The 16,854-nt window shown below is 38.8% G+C and overlaps 1 protein-coding gene across 1 annotated transcript in view; it reads right to left on the reverse strand.

Annotated features, from left to right (window-relative positions):
- Nucleotides 1-16,854, reverse strand: part of CNTN1 (contactin 1) — a 211,183-nt gene that overhangs the window by 12,071 nt on the left and 182,258 nt on the right. Inside the window, exons 19-23 of the mRNA XM_054631716.2 lie at nt 16,514-16,748; nt 10,539-10,642; nt 4,740-4,926; nt 3,183-3,295; nt 1,831-1,987 (exon numbers count right to left, since the gene is read on the reverse strand). Of these exons, the coding sequence (XP_054487691.1) occupies nt 1,831-1,987; nt 3,183-3,295; nt 4,740-4,926; nt 10,539-10,642; nt 16,514-16,748 (796 nt within the window). The remainder of the gene's footprint in view (nt 1-1,830; nt 1,988-3,182; nt 3,296-4,739; nt 4,927-10,538; nt 10,643-16,513; nt 16,749-16,854) is intronic.

Genomic DNA, 16,854 nt, shown 5'->3' on the forward strand with positions numbered 1-16,854 from the left:
CAAATCACAATTATTGAAGAATGGGCACTGAATTTCTAGTGCAATTCCACACTGAACAGCACTGGACTGAATGCAATCCATATATTTATATCAAAAGCAGCAGAAGTAAGCACCTATGGAACCAAGATGGCAAATAGAGACAACAACAGATTAATACAAAAATTCAGACAGCACAGGGACTTCAAACCAACTGTGCTTTGTCATAGCCACAGGCAAAATTAAACACAAAGTTAAAAAGAGACATGACACTGCGGTGGTACTCTGCAAATGATGAGATAGTGTATCCTGGAAAGTATGGATTCCAGGAAGAATTTAGAGATGGCATTGGACAAACAAGATGAACATAATTTCATAGCCCCATGAAAGGTAATAAATGGCTAATGAAAGCCTTTCATGAATAATGCTGGAAGTAGTTAAGTGTGGGGAGGTAAGAATATCTCTGCAGACAGCTGAGTTGAACAGAGTGCATATATAGTATCTAGTCTTAAAGGAAGTATCAGAAGCTGGAGAGGTGAAGAAAAGAGTTGAGGAATTTATTTAAGACCTGATGATTGTAATTGAGGAGAAATTCAAGGCACACAGTGTTTTAAACATTTGATTAGTCACTTGGCTAGTATAGATACAGTTCTTAATGGGAACAATGTATTAGACACAAAAACACTCTTTAATCTAACAACAGCTACAAAAGGAAACAATGCTCAGACACCAAAGCCAGAAAAACATAGATTAAAAAAAATAGGCAAAAAATGTCTACTGTGCAGGTGTTCATAAGAACAAAATAAACACAAAATAAAAACTTAATACAAACAAAAATGGTGATACTCATGAGCTCACACCAGATTATATAAACCATATATATTATTGAAAACCTGCAGATGGGAGGTCCACTCCTTTAGGCACGGGCAGCTTCTCCCACAGTACAGATAATACAGCATAAACATTGTTCTTTTTAAAAAAGCCACAATAATGATTGCATTGCTTTTGTGATAAGAATATTGTTGACATTTAATCCTTTCTATTCCCTGGGTTAATTTTTTAGATTAAAAAGACAAGAATACAATGTAAGTGATGGAATTATAACCTTGCAAAGAAACTATCCAATTCCTTGATGTCTATTCATATGTTCTCTTTCATACCAAACAGTGCCAAGGAACTACTTAAGATAAAAAACTAACAGGAAGGAGATGTGCAGACCATGTCTGAACTTGTATTCATAGTCAACATTAAGCCAAATTTGAATTATCCTAAGCCACGGTCCCTTCTCTTCTTTACCAATCATCCAGACCACTCTGAATTAGAGCATGTTGAGTTTCTCACTTCTTATTTATAATTTTTGTGCCACAGATCCCCTTCTCACTGAGAAGTGGAACTTCCCCAGCAAGAGGTCTGTGGATCACTGTGGACCATTCCTTTTCTCTATTATTTTCCTTTAGTGGCATTCCTTTGTCAAAGGAATGACATAGAGGCAAAAGGTGCTAGGCCTATGGGGTTATTGACACCTAGATCCTGAGGTCTGCACCATGTAGTTATGCCTGTGGGACATTACTACAAGTGGTAGCCTAACCGGGGGCACCAGTAAAAGCACTCTGGTATTTGGAAGATTGGCAGTGCTTCTAGGATTGAGCTGGACTGCTACAGGAGTGTCCTGTGTGTGTGCTATGAGTCCTCAGAAATGTTTTAAAATGTACTCTTATTCTCAGTGCAGTCACTCCTGAAGGGCTACCTTTCCAATTTTGGGTGTGCCCATCTCTCAATAGCATGCAAGAGGAAAACACTCAGTCCAAAATTTCCAAGGAATGTGGCAAAGAAAAAGGGAAGTTATCTGCTCACCTGAAATTTTTATTTGGGCTACTTCTCCATCTCCTCCTTCACTGTGTGCTCGCACCTCAACAACATATTCACCATCACTGGGGACTGGGACCTCTATCGTGTGCTTTCCAGTGGAAAACAACTTGCCTTCATGCTGTCCATCTGGCCTATAAAGTACCTAGGAAAGTCATGGTAAATACAGTTATTGAAATGTTACATTTCCACAAAGATACATTTCTGTATGATACATACTGTAAACTGTGTCAATGAAAAAGTATTGGGTTTTAATTTATATGAAACACTATATATATAGTGTTATATATATACTATATACAGACATACCCACACACACACACACACACACACATATATATATATATACACACTTAGGGGCTAATACAACTTTTTAAATATTTACACAAGGTGAATTTAGACAGGATGTCTTCTCATTTTCTCTTACAAAATTATGCCACCTTTTGAAAAATAAGTTTAGCACTTACACTCAAAATAAGTAATTAAGTGATGGAGAATATCAAGGCAGGGTGGCAGAGACCATCAAATAAAAATATGAGAACTCAGCTGGGTTTTCTGACATAAAATTTATAAATGAGACAATTAGCAATTTTATTATTAACTCTCAATAATGCTAAGCTATTGCAAATGAGATGGTAGTTGTCTTGTGGGACCTTTAGAAAAGATCCCATTTCTTTCTGAAATAATCTCTGTGAAACATGATTAGCAATTCCCAGGAAGAAGTGCAACTCCACAATCAAATTTGCAAATGAAGAGTATGATACTAATTTTCTTACTGCAAAGCAAGTAGCAACATTAAACAGGAATTAATAGCTGAAGTTTTCTATATGCCCTATAGTCAGTATATACACTTGCTGTGGTTACAGAGTAACTGCATCTACTGATGGTAGAGGTCCCTTCCCTTTGTCTTTCTTCCCAGACTTTAAAAACTCATGTTTCAGGAACTGTAACCCCTGTATGGAGATGGGAAAGGAAAACTGGAACAATGCATACTGATAAAAGAAAAAATGATAAAGTATATAACTTTTCTATGCATTATTTTAAACCAACAGACAATAAATGTGATCATGTGGGAAATAAGGTTGTTGCATTCACTGCTATGAACTTTCCCATAATGTGATTTACCACCCAAATGAATTTCAGTCCCCTAATTTTTTCTCACCATATTGACATAGGCTTTGCCCTAGGCCTACTGGATGGTTGCGATTGCTGAGCATGATGCCTTCCTCTTCAGCATTCAAGTGTGTGCAAGTCTGATTACATACCAAGATTCAACACTGTCTATAAAATGCACTACACAAAGCATACATAAAGAAAAAAAATATTTTCAGATGTCATACTTTGTATCCTTCAACGGCAGACTCATTTGACATTGCCTTCACGTGATCCCAGGTGATGATGTACCTTGAACCAGATCTTACAGAACTGATAATTCTTGGGCGTTGGCTTGGAGCTGAAAAGAAACATATGTATAATGTATACATAAATGAGGTTTCATAAATGTTCAATGATGTTTTTATTGAGACATGTAAAAATATGAAAATGGAAATTAGGCTGCCATATATATAAGCAAAGGATAGTCTCCTTCCTGGAATGAACTGCTACAGCTCCAGCCAGGCAATTTTGGATGGCTTTGTGCAGTGGCTGCATTGTGGGTCTGCCTTTCTGTGTTGGCAGAATGGAAGTGGCCAACATTACCCTTCACTGTTGCTGACCACCAGTGTTTGCTGGCATGCAACTACCTTCAGAATCTCCCAGAAATGTGGCATAAGTCATATTTATTCATCGAGAGCAAACATTCAATCAATTATTTACAGCCATTTCTACATAATTTAACTCAGATCAGCAGAAATAACAGTAAGCCACTGCAGAAACCATTAATTATAACTTACACAGAAAGCTTATAAAATGGGCTCTTATTAATGAACCCTGCAGATGCAAGTTGCACAATACACTATTTACTGACAGAGACCCTCAAATCAGTTGTATGCATTTTTAGCCCAGATAATTGCATTTTTAAGACACAAGATGCTTTTCTTACATTGTTCAGTCAATGCTAGTGCTAGGTATCCTCATTGAGTCAGGAGCAGTATTCAAAAACCTGTTATGGTATGTCAGTTCTAGGGTGAGATTCAGATCGCCCACTTCTCAAGGCAGCTTGAATTTGCTGCTCTGCTGCTGATGACAATGGCAGCTGGTCACATTTTATTCATCATTGACAAAAAATCTAACAGCAGTGTATAGACGCCTAAGCAATAGCTGGTCTCAACTGCTCATCATTTAGAATATTGTGTCCAGCTTTGGGATTCCCAATACTTGAAAGACACTAGTAATCTGGAGTGAGTACAACAGAGCAATACCAACCTGGTATTGCTGGGGACACTTGATTTGTGAAAGAAAGGTGAAAGAGTTGCACTTGCTCACCCTGGAGGTGAGACAGGAGGGGACCTAAGAGTGCCCTGTCCTGGCCAGGGTTTTATCAAAAAGGATCCAGGCTGTTGGATGGCACAGCAGGAGGATGAGTAACAAAAATGCATGATATCAATTAAGAGTCTCAGACTAGATGCTCAGAATAAGTCAGGGACTGGAATAGGTTTCTCAGAGAGGTTGTGCAGTCTCTATCCCTTTAGGTTTTCAAGATCCAGCTGGAGAAAACCCTGAGCAACCTGATCTGAGCTTTCAGGTGACCCTCCTTTGAGCCTATAATCTTAGCCTCTTTACCACCTTTTGTAAGTTATCCCCATTATACATGGCAACAAAAGAGAGGAAGGAGAATTTTAGCAGAAATTTTCAGACTAAGCAGCAATGAGGAGAGAACATTCGGTATATGAATGAGAAGCCATGTTTGAAAACATGGTGGACATGATGATACTTGACCTAATGCTCCATTTACTTACGTGCTTTCCTTGTAACAACATCAATGGTGCTGCTGGGAGGTCCATAGCCTGCACTGTTGAAGGCAGACACGTCCACATGGTAGCGAGTGTTAGGCTTGAGGTTTTCCAGTTTGGTTGAATACTCTTGATTGCTCACCTGTACCCGCTGTGCAGCTGCTTCTTTATCATGAGCAGCCCAGTAACGAATCTGTAAGCATGCCAATTGGAGGATTAAATGTTAGATATTTAATCATAACAAAATTTTATAAAGCCTGATGTATTTCTATATTGTATATTCAGATATAAGCCAGCTAAAAGAAATCTAACAGCAATAGCATAGAATTCCTTCTACAGGCTGTGATTTTAACCAAGTTGTGTACAGGCATAAAGAAACAGAAATAAATGTAGAATTTATTATGTAAACTTTTCTCACAGTGGTTTAACTTGTTCCCAGCTAAGTCACTAGAAGCCTGGGAGCTGGATAATGCCTTCAAAGAACAAGACTTTTTTCTTCTTGCTTTTTTGTTTTTGCATTCTACTCTGAACTTTAGTATTATTTTCTTTCCCTCGTAGAGACTAAACTCTAAGAATGTTTTTGGTGTGTTTTGTTTTGAATGTCTTACAAATTTAGGCCTTTTGTACTTCTATCTATGGAAAGCAAAGTATTCAGTCATGTTAGCTGCATTGTAGGTCTGAATAGGTGTACCTAACCATTTTCAGAGGTTTTCAGCTAAACTTGATTAGGTTTCATAGCACAATATAACATTTGTCCAAGTAGATTAAGAAGTATATGAAAATATTTACAATATGCAAAAAACATGACTGTAAGCTTGTAACACCTTAAAACCCAAAGCCAATTAAGAGTACACAGAAATTCCATTAGGGTTCTTTTTTTTTTTTTTTTCCCAAGAAGTTGTTCCATCCTACTTTAATTCATTATTATGAATTATTTAATTCATAACAAAGCACCAGGTGAAAACAGTGTAATTCCTATGGAGTGATGTCATTCCATACAGTCCCTCACATACACAGGGTCCTATTCTGCATGGCCTTGTGAGATGCAAATGAGAGTGAAACACTGTCAGCCTCTGGGTTTTGTCTGGTTTATAACCATTTGCATAAGACTAACTTACTGCACAAACCTGAAAGAGCAGAAAGCTGTGCCCATTGCATTTTGTTCCTGAGTGTTTTCACCCTCAGCATTTCTGCTCAGCTTCTGTCTGACTTCATAATGAATTTTGTGTACATCCCATGAGGGCGTTTAAAATTTTTTAGGAAGAAGTTAATACTGTTGGTAAATTCAGGCTCTAGGAAAAATCTTACTTTGTAAGATATTACTGGTATCCTGTCATCTTTTCTTTTAAATAGCAACTGCTTTAACCTTCTGTTCTTCTGACATTAGTTGTCCATGAAAATTTTATTTAAGGAATAGGTTAGAAGAACTGATGGTCTTTCAAAGTGTTAATATCACAAGTTCTCTTCTTTACAAGTTGTGGGTACAGCCCTTGTTTAGTGAGGCTTTATTTCTCCTATTTACATTTAAATTAAAATATTTAATAGAAATATTGCTTCCTTTTATCTTAGAACACATGCTGTGGTTGAACAATGAGAGATGCAGGGGATTTAGCAGTGGATTTCTCTTTACCTACTTCAAATGTCTTTGTACATGAGAACAGTTTCACTACCCAGAGATTACTGTCAACTAAATACTTCTTGGAGCTTGTCTCTAGTCAATGTTTTTTGCCACAGTCCTTCCCACCAGTGCTACAGGTTACTCTGATTATTACAAATGTGACATCTTAGTGGCCTTTGTCACTCTTTCCTGCTGCAGGGACAATCACACTCCTGTATCTGCAGACCAAACTGGATTTGCTTTTTAAGTTCAGCATGCACACCTGATTTCCAGCAGGCACAAAAAGATAATCTTCAGTTCTATAAATGTATGCCCTGCATTTTGTTTAGAAAGTATTCACTAGCATCCTAAACATCAGTTTGCTGTAATTTAGGCAATCACACTCATAAAATTCACACTTATAAAGGTGGCTATTTTCCCAAGTAAGCCTTTACCCTAAAATGAGGACTCTGCACCCAGTCCATTCTGCAGGCTTCAGCAGTAGAGTGGCAACCTCCACCAGATGAATGGCTTCAAACTGGCATGGATCTGAAACTGTGACAGCCATTTCAGCTGAAGGTCTGATAGTGATCTTCAAGTCAGAGTTTCTTTTATATGAAGAAAATTATAATTAACATATTGTTGTAGATAAGCAGGTCTTGTTGAATGCAACCAGCTGTACACCATAAGGTACTAACAGTAAGTGGCTGACTCAGGTGAGAGAGGGTGTGTACATCAGGAGCTAGAGAACGTCATGTCTATCTCTAAGTTCAAACAAGTTTCTAGCCTGCAGCAGAAGTATGTCTGTAAAGTTCTAGGTGGCCAAAAGTTTATTAACCATGACAGGACCAATAGTAGCTTTGTTGTTGATTTTAGCTGGCCACTGAAAAACAATTAATTTTTTTTTTTGTATGATCTATCATGTTAATTAAGTAACAGCTTTACCTAAAGACAGAAAACACACTTTATATGAAGCTTTTATTAATCATGTGGCATATTGTGGAAGCCTTTGCATTCCTCTGCCTTGCAAAGCTTCTAACAATCTTAATGTTCATTTACAGTACAGGGAAGCTAATGGTGTAATACAAGAGTAACACAGAGCATGAAATAAGACAAGTGAGAAAAATGAATGAAATGCAAATTTCATAACTGAGAATATACTACATTTCGGACAGAAGTTATATAATTTAAAAATTAAATAAAATTTAAATCCCAAATACAATAGCTCTTGGCTGCAATGTTGTGGACTCTACTCCTATACTGTGTGAGCTATATGTCATGAACACAGAAAGTTCTTCTCTAATACACAGCCATATTTACATATTTGGACCATTGTAACAACTCCTGGAAAAAGAAATACTGCTTCCCTGAGAGCTAAGAAAACTACTGTCTTCTTCATACCATTCCTACATTTCTCACTTTATTTTTAAATTATTCCAAACTTTCTTGAAACAATTTGGAAATTTCTTTCTTGCCTCTGAAATTAAATGCCACATTGCTTCAAGGGATCACATTTCCTCACTCTACTGAATAGCCCCTCTCTCTTTTTTTAAAGAGCTAATATAGCAGCCGACAGCCTTCTTATTCCTGGTGCTCTGCATTTACTTTGTTAGGGTATTCCACAGGCAATGAATTCCCAGAGAACACAAAAGGAGATTTCAACCAAGCTCTAGAATTTTTGTGGGAAATGAGCCAGTTGTGATTTGTGCGAAGGAATGCCTTAGCCATCATGAATTAGTGCATCTCTCTGTGCTAAAATCAGGGAAAAAACCTGTCTTGCATGGTCTTCTCCTCTATTCAAACTTTAATATACTGAAACTGTTTCTGTAAGTATCATGAAACAAAAGCTTCCATATTCTTGAAGGTTCTATGTAGGACTGACACAAAAATACACTTTACTCATATTGAGAAAGAATGCTAATGGCATATTTCAGTCTAGAAGAGACAATGGTGGTGAGTAGTGATAAATTTGTTTAGTAAAATAAACCTGTTTCTATTGCATAGAAACAATGCAAAATAAGAATAGTGTCACTGTGCTGCATGCACTGCAGAGATGTGGCTGTTAGCAGTCTATTGTAAGAACTCATCAATCTTAAATTCTCTATATGAATGGAGATAGTTTTCATACTTTATCTCTTCTTTAAGTGTGAGCTGAGGATACTTCTCTGTAACAGCAAAATGTAACAGCTCACACTCATCACCATGGGGGCACTCATGCTGACAGAATGCATTAGTGTCAGGAAAATCTGACTCCTCCTGCTGTGAGAAGCATTGTGTCACAGGTGAAATACCTCAGCTTCTTTGCTCAGGGCACTCCCACCTCTTAAACTCTAGCATTCAAAAAAGTCAATTATGCAATTTTCTAGAAATAATAAAGACCAATAGGAAACTGAGAAGGTGCTCTGGTGAATGATGGTTTCTATTAACCTGTGTTACACCTTAGCAGTAATTTAAAGGTAACTGTTTATCAATGCAAATAGACACAGAGCCTTCCAGAGATAGTCACTAGAATTTTATAATGCACTTTGAATACTCCTTTCACCACAACTTTTATTGCAACTTCACAAATGCTATCTGCAGCCTTAATCTTCCAGAACAACCCTCTCTATTTTTGCCCTGTCCTATGGCTCCTTCAGGACTAATGGGGGTTCTGATCTTCAGGAACACAAGTCTTTCTTTTTATTCTCAGTGAAGAAGCATGGACTTTCATTTTGCTGCCTTCCCTTCTGCTAGAGTGAGACTGGTGATTGTTCTGGGGAAAAATATCTCAGAATTAATACCTTATTGAGAATTGTGGGGCAGTAATTTGGGACTATCAGTCTGTTTATTGTCTAGCCAGATGGGATCTTTTACATAGTCCTGATAATCAGAAGATTGTCTTAGAAAAAGAGGGGGAAAAAAGGAAGAAATTTATATTCTAATGTAGCTCCTCACTGTACACATACAAGCCAGTCAGTTCACGCTGGATTTGTGAAAGTGAATTTCTCCACAAATAGGTGGTGAAATTACACTACAGCTATCAAAACAAGGCCACACCCTGAACATCCATAGTCCATGTAGCAAATAGTCCATTCCCAGGATATCCCACCTTTCTAACAGTTATTCTCTTTTCCACTCAAAGATCCACCACATTTCTTTCTCATTCTTTTTTCATTTTTTCTATTGAGTGTTCCATTCATCCTGGTCATTCCTGCTAAATCCTCTCTCCTCCTTTCTTCCCCTGATGTCCCCTGACATCAACCTTTATATGGGACACTATTCTTGTTAAGGTATGACAAAAGTTTTACATAAATCTAATGGAAACAGAAACAGAAGTCAGGAAATAAAAAAAACCCCAAGTATTACTTATTTATGAATAGATTTTAATTAAAAAAATACATTCCATGAGATTGCTACTCATTTGCATGTCCTTATTTTGGAACATAGAGGATATCTTCAAGTACCTGAAAACTCAAATCCCAAGGTAAGTCAATAACAAACTAAAGTCCCAAACCCCCATTTTGGGTTGCAGCCAAAGTAAGCAGACTGTGCACTGCAGAGTTTGCCAGCATCTACTGTGCATGGATGATGTTAAGACTTCCCTGCTAGAGTACTACATGGCCATTTCTCATTGCACCCAGCCTGTGGTTGTTGTCATGTCTGCAGAAGGACAAAACCAATTTTCACCAGTAATACCATTGAGATGGACCAGATGGAACATGCCCTGAAGCTCTTTTTCATGCAGAGCATAGAAACCATCAAGAAAACATCACTGTCTTGCACAATAGCAGTGTCTCTGTTATATTGGATTTTGACATTTGTAGGGTTTTGTTGGTGAAATATATTAATAACTGCTGGTAATTTAAGTGGGCCAGAGTTAGTTACAATTTTGCATATGTGTTGGAAATTACACCCAAAATTTAATTTCAATATATTTTAAGAAGTTATAGATAGGCATTCAATTACATGAAAGAGACAATGTTATTTCAGGAAATAATGGTGCCTTTTGTTAGTTGAAAAGTGCAAACATACATTTCTTAATCTATTTTAGTAATGAAGTACATAACACCAAAAATAATCTGTTTCTCAAGATGCAAAATCTGGATGGAACATGCTAACTAAAGAGAAGGGAACCCTAAGAGATGGAATGCCAGAATGCCAATTATTGTTGGCTATAACTACTGACAGTAAATTAATAAATGGATTGACAGAGTCGCTACTATACTCACCTGATATCCCTCCACAGATTTATCAGAAACATGGTGCCAAGAAACAGACATTTCAGAAGATGACAAAACCTTTACGCTCACATCTGTAGGTATTTCAGTTGGAGCTGGAAGATGAAACATATGTTAAACATTCAATCTGATCCTGTGGTAATGTTATTCTTGTTTACAGGGATTCTCCTCACTTCAGTATTTTATATTATTTTCAGTATTTTATATAATTTTTCTGACATCACTGAGCTAAGTTTTAGTGTTTGATCTGGTTTTTCTTGAGTAAAATTCAAGTCCAGTGATGATCTGTAAGGAAAATGACTCTATAAAAACAAAGCAATGATCCTGTTACTTGGCTCAGACTACGTATTTTTACGCTTCAACAGACTTCATGCTAAAATTTGTGTAAACTGAAAACAGCCTTTGATAAAGCCTTTGAAGCATCTAGTGATCTTTTACTAAATGGAGCAGCAGCTCACATACTATATACATGAGATTTTAAAGTTAGTTACATACAAATACTCATGTATGTCGCTTAGTCCTAATAATACAATTTTTTTGTGAGAGCAGATATTAGATACACAGCTGTCCAGTGGCACATACAAACTTGAACTTAGGTGTGAAATAATCCAAAGCCCCTTTTAGTAAGGGATACCATAAAGTTGATTTTGTTTGCATTCTAAGTTCTGAACAACAGACAACATAGAGTACAGACCATCATAATGTGATAGACCTTTATCCAGGGCTTAGAATATTACAATCTAGTTTCATTTCACTGGTGTTTGAATTTTAAATGAGGTAAGGAATAAAGAAAGGCATAAACTTAGCAATGTCTGTAAAAGATAAAGTTTTCTAAGTTAACAACAGTTCTCTGTCGTGAACCTTTTGAAACAAGTTGCAACAGACAGGCATGGCAGCCCTAGCTGAGGAAAGCTTTCATATACCTAATCTTCCAACTGGGCATCCAGTCAACTATGCATCAAAACAGCCGCTGTTAAGAAAAAAATCACTAACATCTCTCATGAAAAGTATCCTAGGTAACAAAATAATCTTATATGCAAAGTTACCTTTTGTAATTGTCTTTCAATGGCTGTTAATAATGCAAATGTCTAATTAAAAAATTATACATTATTGCAAAATTGTTTTCACAATGACAGGAATTTAGATAAGCAAGAGGCCTGTGCACTCATTACTAGCAATCATTACTCACTACTAGCAAAGGCAGGTATGACTAGCAGTTGTCAGACATGGAACTTGGCTTATTCTGTGGGAACACAGAAATTCCCTAGTCACTGAAGGGAATAACAATGCCCAGAGTTACAACTAGAGAAACATAGATATATTATAGAATACACAACTTAGGGGAAAAATTGTCACTATATTTATGTATATATAGATATTTATACACATCTGTATGGAATAGATCTGCTGTTTGCAAATAGAGATGGGCTGGTGGGAGATGTGGTGGTTAGAGGTCACTTGGGGCAGAGTGATATGAAATAATAGAGTTCTCAATATTTGGTGAAGTCAGGAGGAGCACCAGTAAGACTCTTACATTGAACTTCCAGAGGGCAGACTTTGGCCTGTTTAGGAGACTTATTCAGAGTGCCCCTTGGGAAACAGCCCTTAAAAACAAAGGAGTCCAGGAAAGGTGGGCATGCCTCAAAATAGAGACCTTGAGGGCACAGGAACAGATTGTCCCTGTGTGCAGAAAGATCAGTCAACGGGGTAAACGTCCAGCCTGGCTGGGCAAGGAGGTTTTGGAGGTACTTAGGAATAAAAAGAGGATGTATCAGCGTTGGAAGGAGGGTCAGGTCTCTAAGGAAGTATTCAAGAAGGCTGCTGGAGCATGCAGAAAAAAAATTAGGGAGGCCAAAGCTCATTTTGAACTTAGAATGGCGACTTCTGTAAAGGATAATAAAAAATGTTTTTACAAATACCTTAATGCTAGAAGGAAGGGTAAGACCAGCCTTTGTTCTTTATTGGACAAGGGAGGGAAGTTAGCATCTGCAGATGAGGAGAAGGAAGAAGTGCTTAATGCCTACTTTGCCTCAGTTTTTAGTGGGAAGATGACTTGCCCTCAAGACACCTGCCCGCCTGGAATGGTTGATGAGGGAGCAGAATGGTCCCCCCATTATCCAAGAAGACGCAGTCAAAGAACTACTGAAATGCTTGGATGTTCATAAATCTATGGGACCAGACGGGATCCACCCCAGGGTAATGAGAGAGCTGGCAAATGAGCTTGCAAAGCCACTCTCCATCATTTACCAACAGTCCTGGCTCACTGGTGAGGTTCCGGATGACTGGAAGCTGGCCAATGTGATACCCATTCACAAAAAGGGTGCAAAGGAGGATCCTGGTAATTATAGACCAGTCAGCCTGACCTCAGTACCTGGCAAGATAATGGAACAGTTTATATTAAGTGCCATCACACAGAATTTACAGGATGGCCAGGGTATCAGACCCAGTCAGCATGGGTTTAGGAGGGGTAGGTCATGTTTGACCAACCTGGTCACCTTTTATGACCACCTGCCTAGTGGATGCAGGGAAGGCTGTAGATGTTGTTTATTTGGATTTCAGCAAGGCCTTTGGCACAGTCTCCCACAGCATACTCCAGACAAGCTGGCAGCCCGTGGCTTGGACAGGAGCACTCTGTGCTGGGTTAGGAACTGGCTGGATGGCCAGGCCCAGAGGGTGGTGGTGAATGGTGCTGCATCCACCTGGGGCCAGTCACCAGTGGTGTCCCTCAGGGGTCTGTGCTGGGGCCAGTTCTGTTAAATATTTTTATTGATGACATGGATGAGGGTTTAGAGTCTTTCATTAGCAAATTTGCAGATGACACTAAGCTGTGAGTGTGTGTCGATCTGTCAGAGGGACAGAGGGCTTTGCAGAGGGACTTGGAACAGTTGGATGGATGGGCAGAATCCAATGGGATGAAGTTCAATAAGTCCAAGTGCCGAGTCCTGCACTTTGGCCACAATAACCCCCTGCAACGTTATAGGCTGGGGACGGTGTGGCTGGACAGTGCTCAGGAGGAAAGGGATCTGGGGGTGCTGGTTGACAGTCAGCTGAACATGAGCCAGCAGTGTGCCCAGGTGGCCAAGAAGGCCAATGGCATCCTGGCCTGGATCAGGAATAGTGTGGCCAGCAGGAGCAGGGAGGTCATCCTTCCCCTGTACTCAGCACTGGTGAGGCCACACCTTGAGTGCTGTGTCCAGTTCTGGCCCCTCAGTTTGGGAAGGACGTTGAGATGCTTGAGCGCGTCCAGAGGAGAGCAACGAGGCTGGTGAGGGGCTTGGAACACAAGCTGTATGAAGAACGGCTGAGGGAGCTGGGGTTGTTCAGCCTGGAGAAAAGGAGACTCAGAGGTGACCTTATCACTCTCTTCAACTCCCTGAAGGGTGACTGTGGTGAGCTGGGGGTCGGTCTCTTTCTCTGGGCAACAACAGACAGAGCAAGAGGACACAGTTTCAAGCTGTGCCAAGGGAGATACAGGCTAGAATTAAGGAGGAAGTTTTTCACAGAAAGAGTGGTCAAATACTGGAATCATCTACCCAGGGAGGTGGTGGAGTCACCATCCCTTGATGTGTTTAAAAAAGACTGGATGTGGCACTTGGTGCCATGATCTAGTTGAGATGTTAGAAGATGGGTTGGACTCGATGATCTTGAAGGTCTCTTCCAACCTAGAAATTCTGTGATTCTGTGAATATTGCATGACCATATTGCTTAAGATTTCCTTAGTACCTTTGAGAAGTTTTGTTGTTTAACAGTAATAATATCACTTGCTGACTCAAAGGTACAGAAGTACAGGTGGAATAGTTGTTATCATCTAATCTATTCCCAAATCACTGTCAGACTCTTCTCTACTGTATCCATTACAGAACTTTCAAAAAAATTTCATATTGAAAAGTGTCAGCTGCCAGGGCTTTTGCTGATAAAATACTCTAACAATATTGGATCTGCTCATGCTTGTTTATGAGCTGCAAATAATTTACATCCTTATTTGTCATTTATGTTCTATAAATATTTTGCAGCCTCTCCTGAGCCAAAGATGGCATCAGTTGCTTTCCTCCAGCCTTCTAATTCACTATTTCTACCGATAAAAAAAGAAATCACATGGTCATAACAATATATTATCTTCACTGAAAATATATTGGTCATCACATAGTTATCTTCTAAGCAAAACTATACAAAGTTCAGGCTGGCAGCCAGTAAGCATGCTACAAGGTATGGAAGTGATTTTGTTCATGTCCTGATGCCAGGAGACAACTCTCTCCTCAATGCTCTTCAGAGTAACTTCCATTACATCTCTTGGAAAAATTCCCTCTAACTTGCTCTGAAGTTCCTGGATTGGATATAGGCAGTAGTCAGGGTCACAGCTCCACACAGGAGCTGTGAGCATTACTGGTGAGGTTTGTACTCTTGTGCTTGAAATCAAAGGAGTAGGTTCACTGGGCTTCTATTTCTTTTGCAGTCTGCATCTGGCATCATTTAATCACAAACTTTTTTTATCAGGTATCTGGACTTTGCAAAAGTCTGTGTTAGAACCTCAGCAGCCACTCAAGTGACCCCTTTATCTGGAAGCTGGCACTACTGCACATTTGCTTTTCCTCTGTCTTTTTAAGCTACTAGGCTTTACCATTTCCCTGAACTTGGAGACCATACAAACACACTTGCCACTCCTGACATGGTATGGATAATCCTAACATAAACACGTGGGAACTTATCAGTCAGTTGTTGATAAAGTCTCTGAGGAGGGATGGATACTTAAGTGTAATCTGACTGATACTGTGTTCATTACACCATAGCTATTTACTAACACACTTATACAATTGCAAAAAAAACCCCTCTGTGTTGTTGCAGCAGCTGTTGAAGATGATTTGCTAAGGTGTGCTTTCCTGAGAAAAAAAGATTAGTATAATCCCCATCAGCCAGCTTGTATTGAGGTCTCTTCTGTCCTTTCTCTGTGTGTGGCCGATTTGTGAGTGAAGTTCCCATTAGTGCTAATGGGAACCATGGACATAAATCTTCCATAAAGTACACAGAGTACAGAACAGAATGGGAAGTGTGAGAATGTGGCCCCGTTATCATTTCCCTCCTCTTGGCTCTTTGGTCCACATCTGTTGACTGTGTGGAGATTTTGTTCTATGGAAAAAAAAATACTAGCAGTTCTTTGGGTTTCTGGCAGAAATTAATAAACTGAGTTTTTTTAGAACAGGCTTGAGTGATGATAATGCAATTAAAGATGTTGTATATATTTCTTCTGATTTAAAGTAATCTTTCTTCCAGTTCTTTCTCTCTTCTTCTAAGTTTGGAAATGTCATTTAAACTTCAATCCTAAAGATCACAGCATGTGAAACAATTACAGTAAGAATTAAGAAAAATATTTTAATGGAATGTGAAAGAGGTTTCTGTTAAATTACTCACTTGATAGCTCCAACATGCAAACCAGAATAAAGTATGCAACAGGGATAATTTATATGAGACTCTAAACATGCTGGAATAGTAACTAGATACAATTGAACTATCATTCCTTCACAATTTTGGGCTAAATTCTGATACTGATCTACTAAAATACCAGGCTTTCATGTGGTCCGTTAAGAAGAAGAAAATTAAGCATATGTCAAATACATGTATTCAGATCACAGAGACATTGCTGAATAAAGATCTAAGTATTTTAGGTAACCACTGTGAAGAGAAGAATTCTTTTTCTATATTATTAAATCTTTTAACAAGCTGTGTGAAGAATCTTGCATCCTGCTGTGTATTGCTTACTGCCAGCAAGTACCACCAAGTGCTCTGCATCACACAGAGAGCAGAAAGTGGGAGTTGGCTGTTCAGAACAAGTGTTTTCTGCAGGCAATGCACAACCTCTCTGCTGAGGATGTATCCTGCTACACTAATCAGTGTCGAGGACCAGGTTCTACTGATGTTGGTTGTGCTGATCTGGACCCACAGTGTAAAACTCATTTGGAACATTTACTCACCATCTTGTGCTGAATAAATGACAGCAGTGAGGCTGAATGGCCCATCCCCTTTGTTGTTAAAAGCTTTCACTTTTACTTGATACTGGGTTGAAGGCGGCATTGATTCATCCTTGTGGACATATCGGCCAATTTCAGGATTAGTAACTGTAACTCTTCTCCATTCTTTCTCACCAAATGGCTTGAAGGCCACTATATAACCAAAGTTATTGCCATAGTGGTATTCTCTTGACAAAGGCTGTAGAGACAAAAAACCAAAAAGTTAATTTTTGCTTAACAGCTAGGTCGAGAATTAAGTATAAATAATGCAGAAAACATTGATACATATGTTGTAAAAACACTGA

This window comes from Agelaius phoeniceus, chromosome 5 (assembly GCF_051311805.1).
Source record: "Agelaius phoeniceus isolate bAgePho1 chromosome 5, bAgePho1.hap1, whole genome shotgun sequence".
In the NCBI taxonomy this organism is placed as follows: Eukaryota; Metazoa; Chordata; class Aves; order Passeriformes; family Icteridae; genus Agelaius; species Agelaius phoeniceus.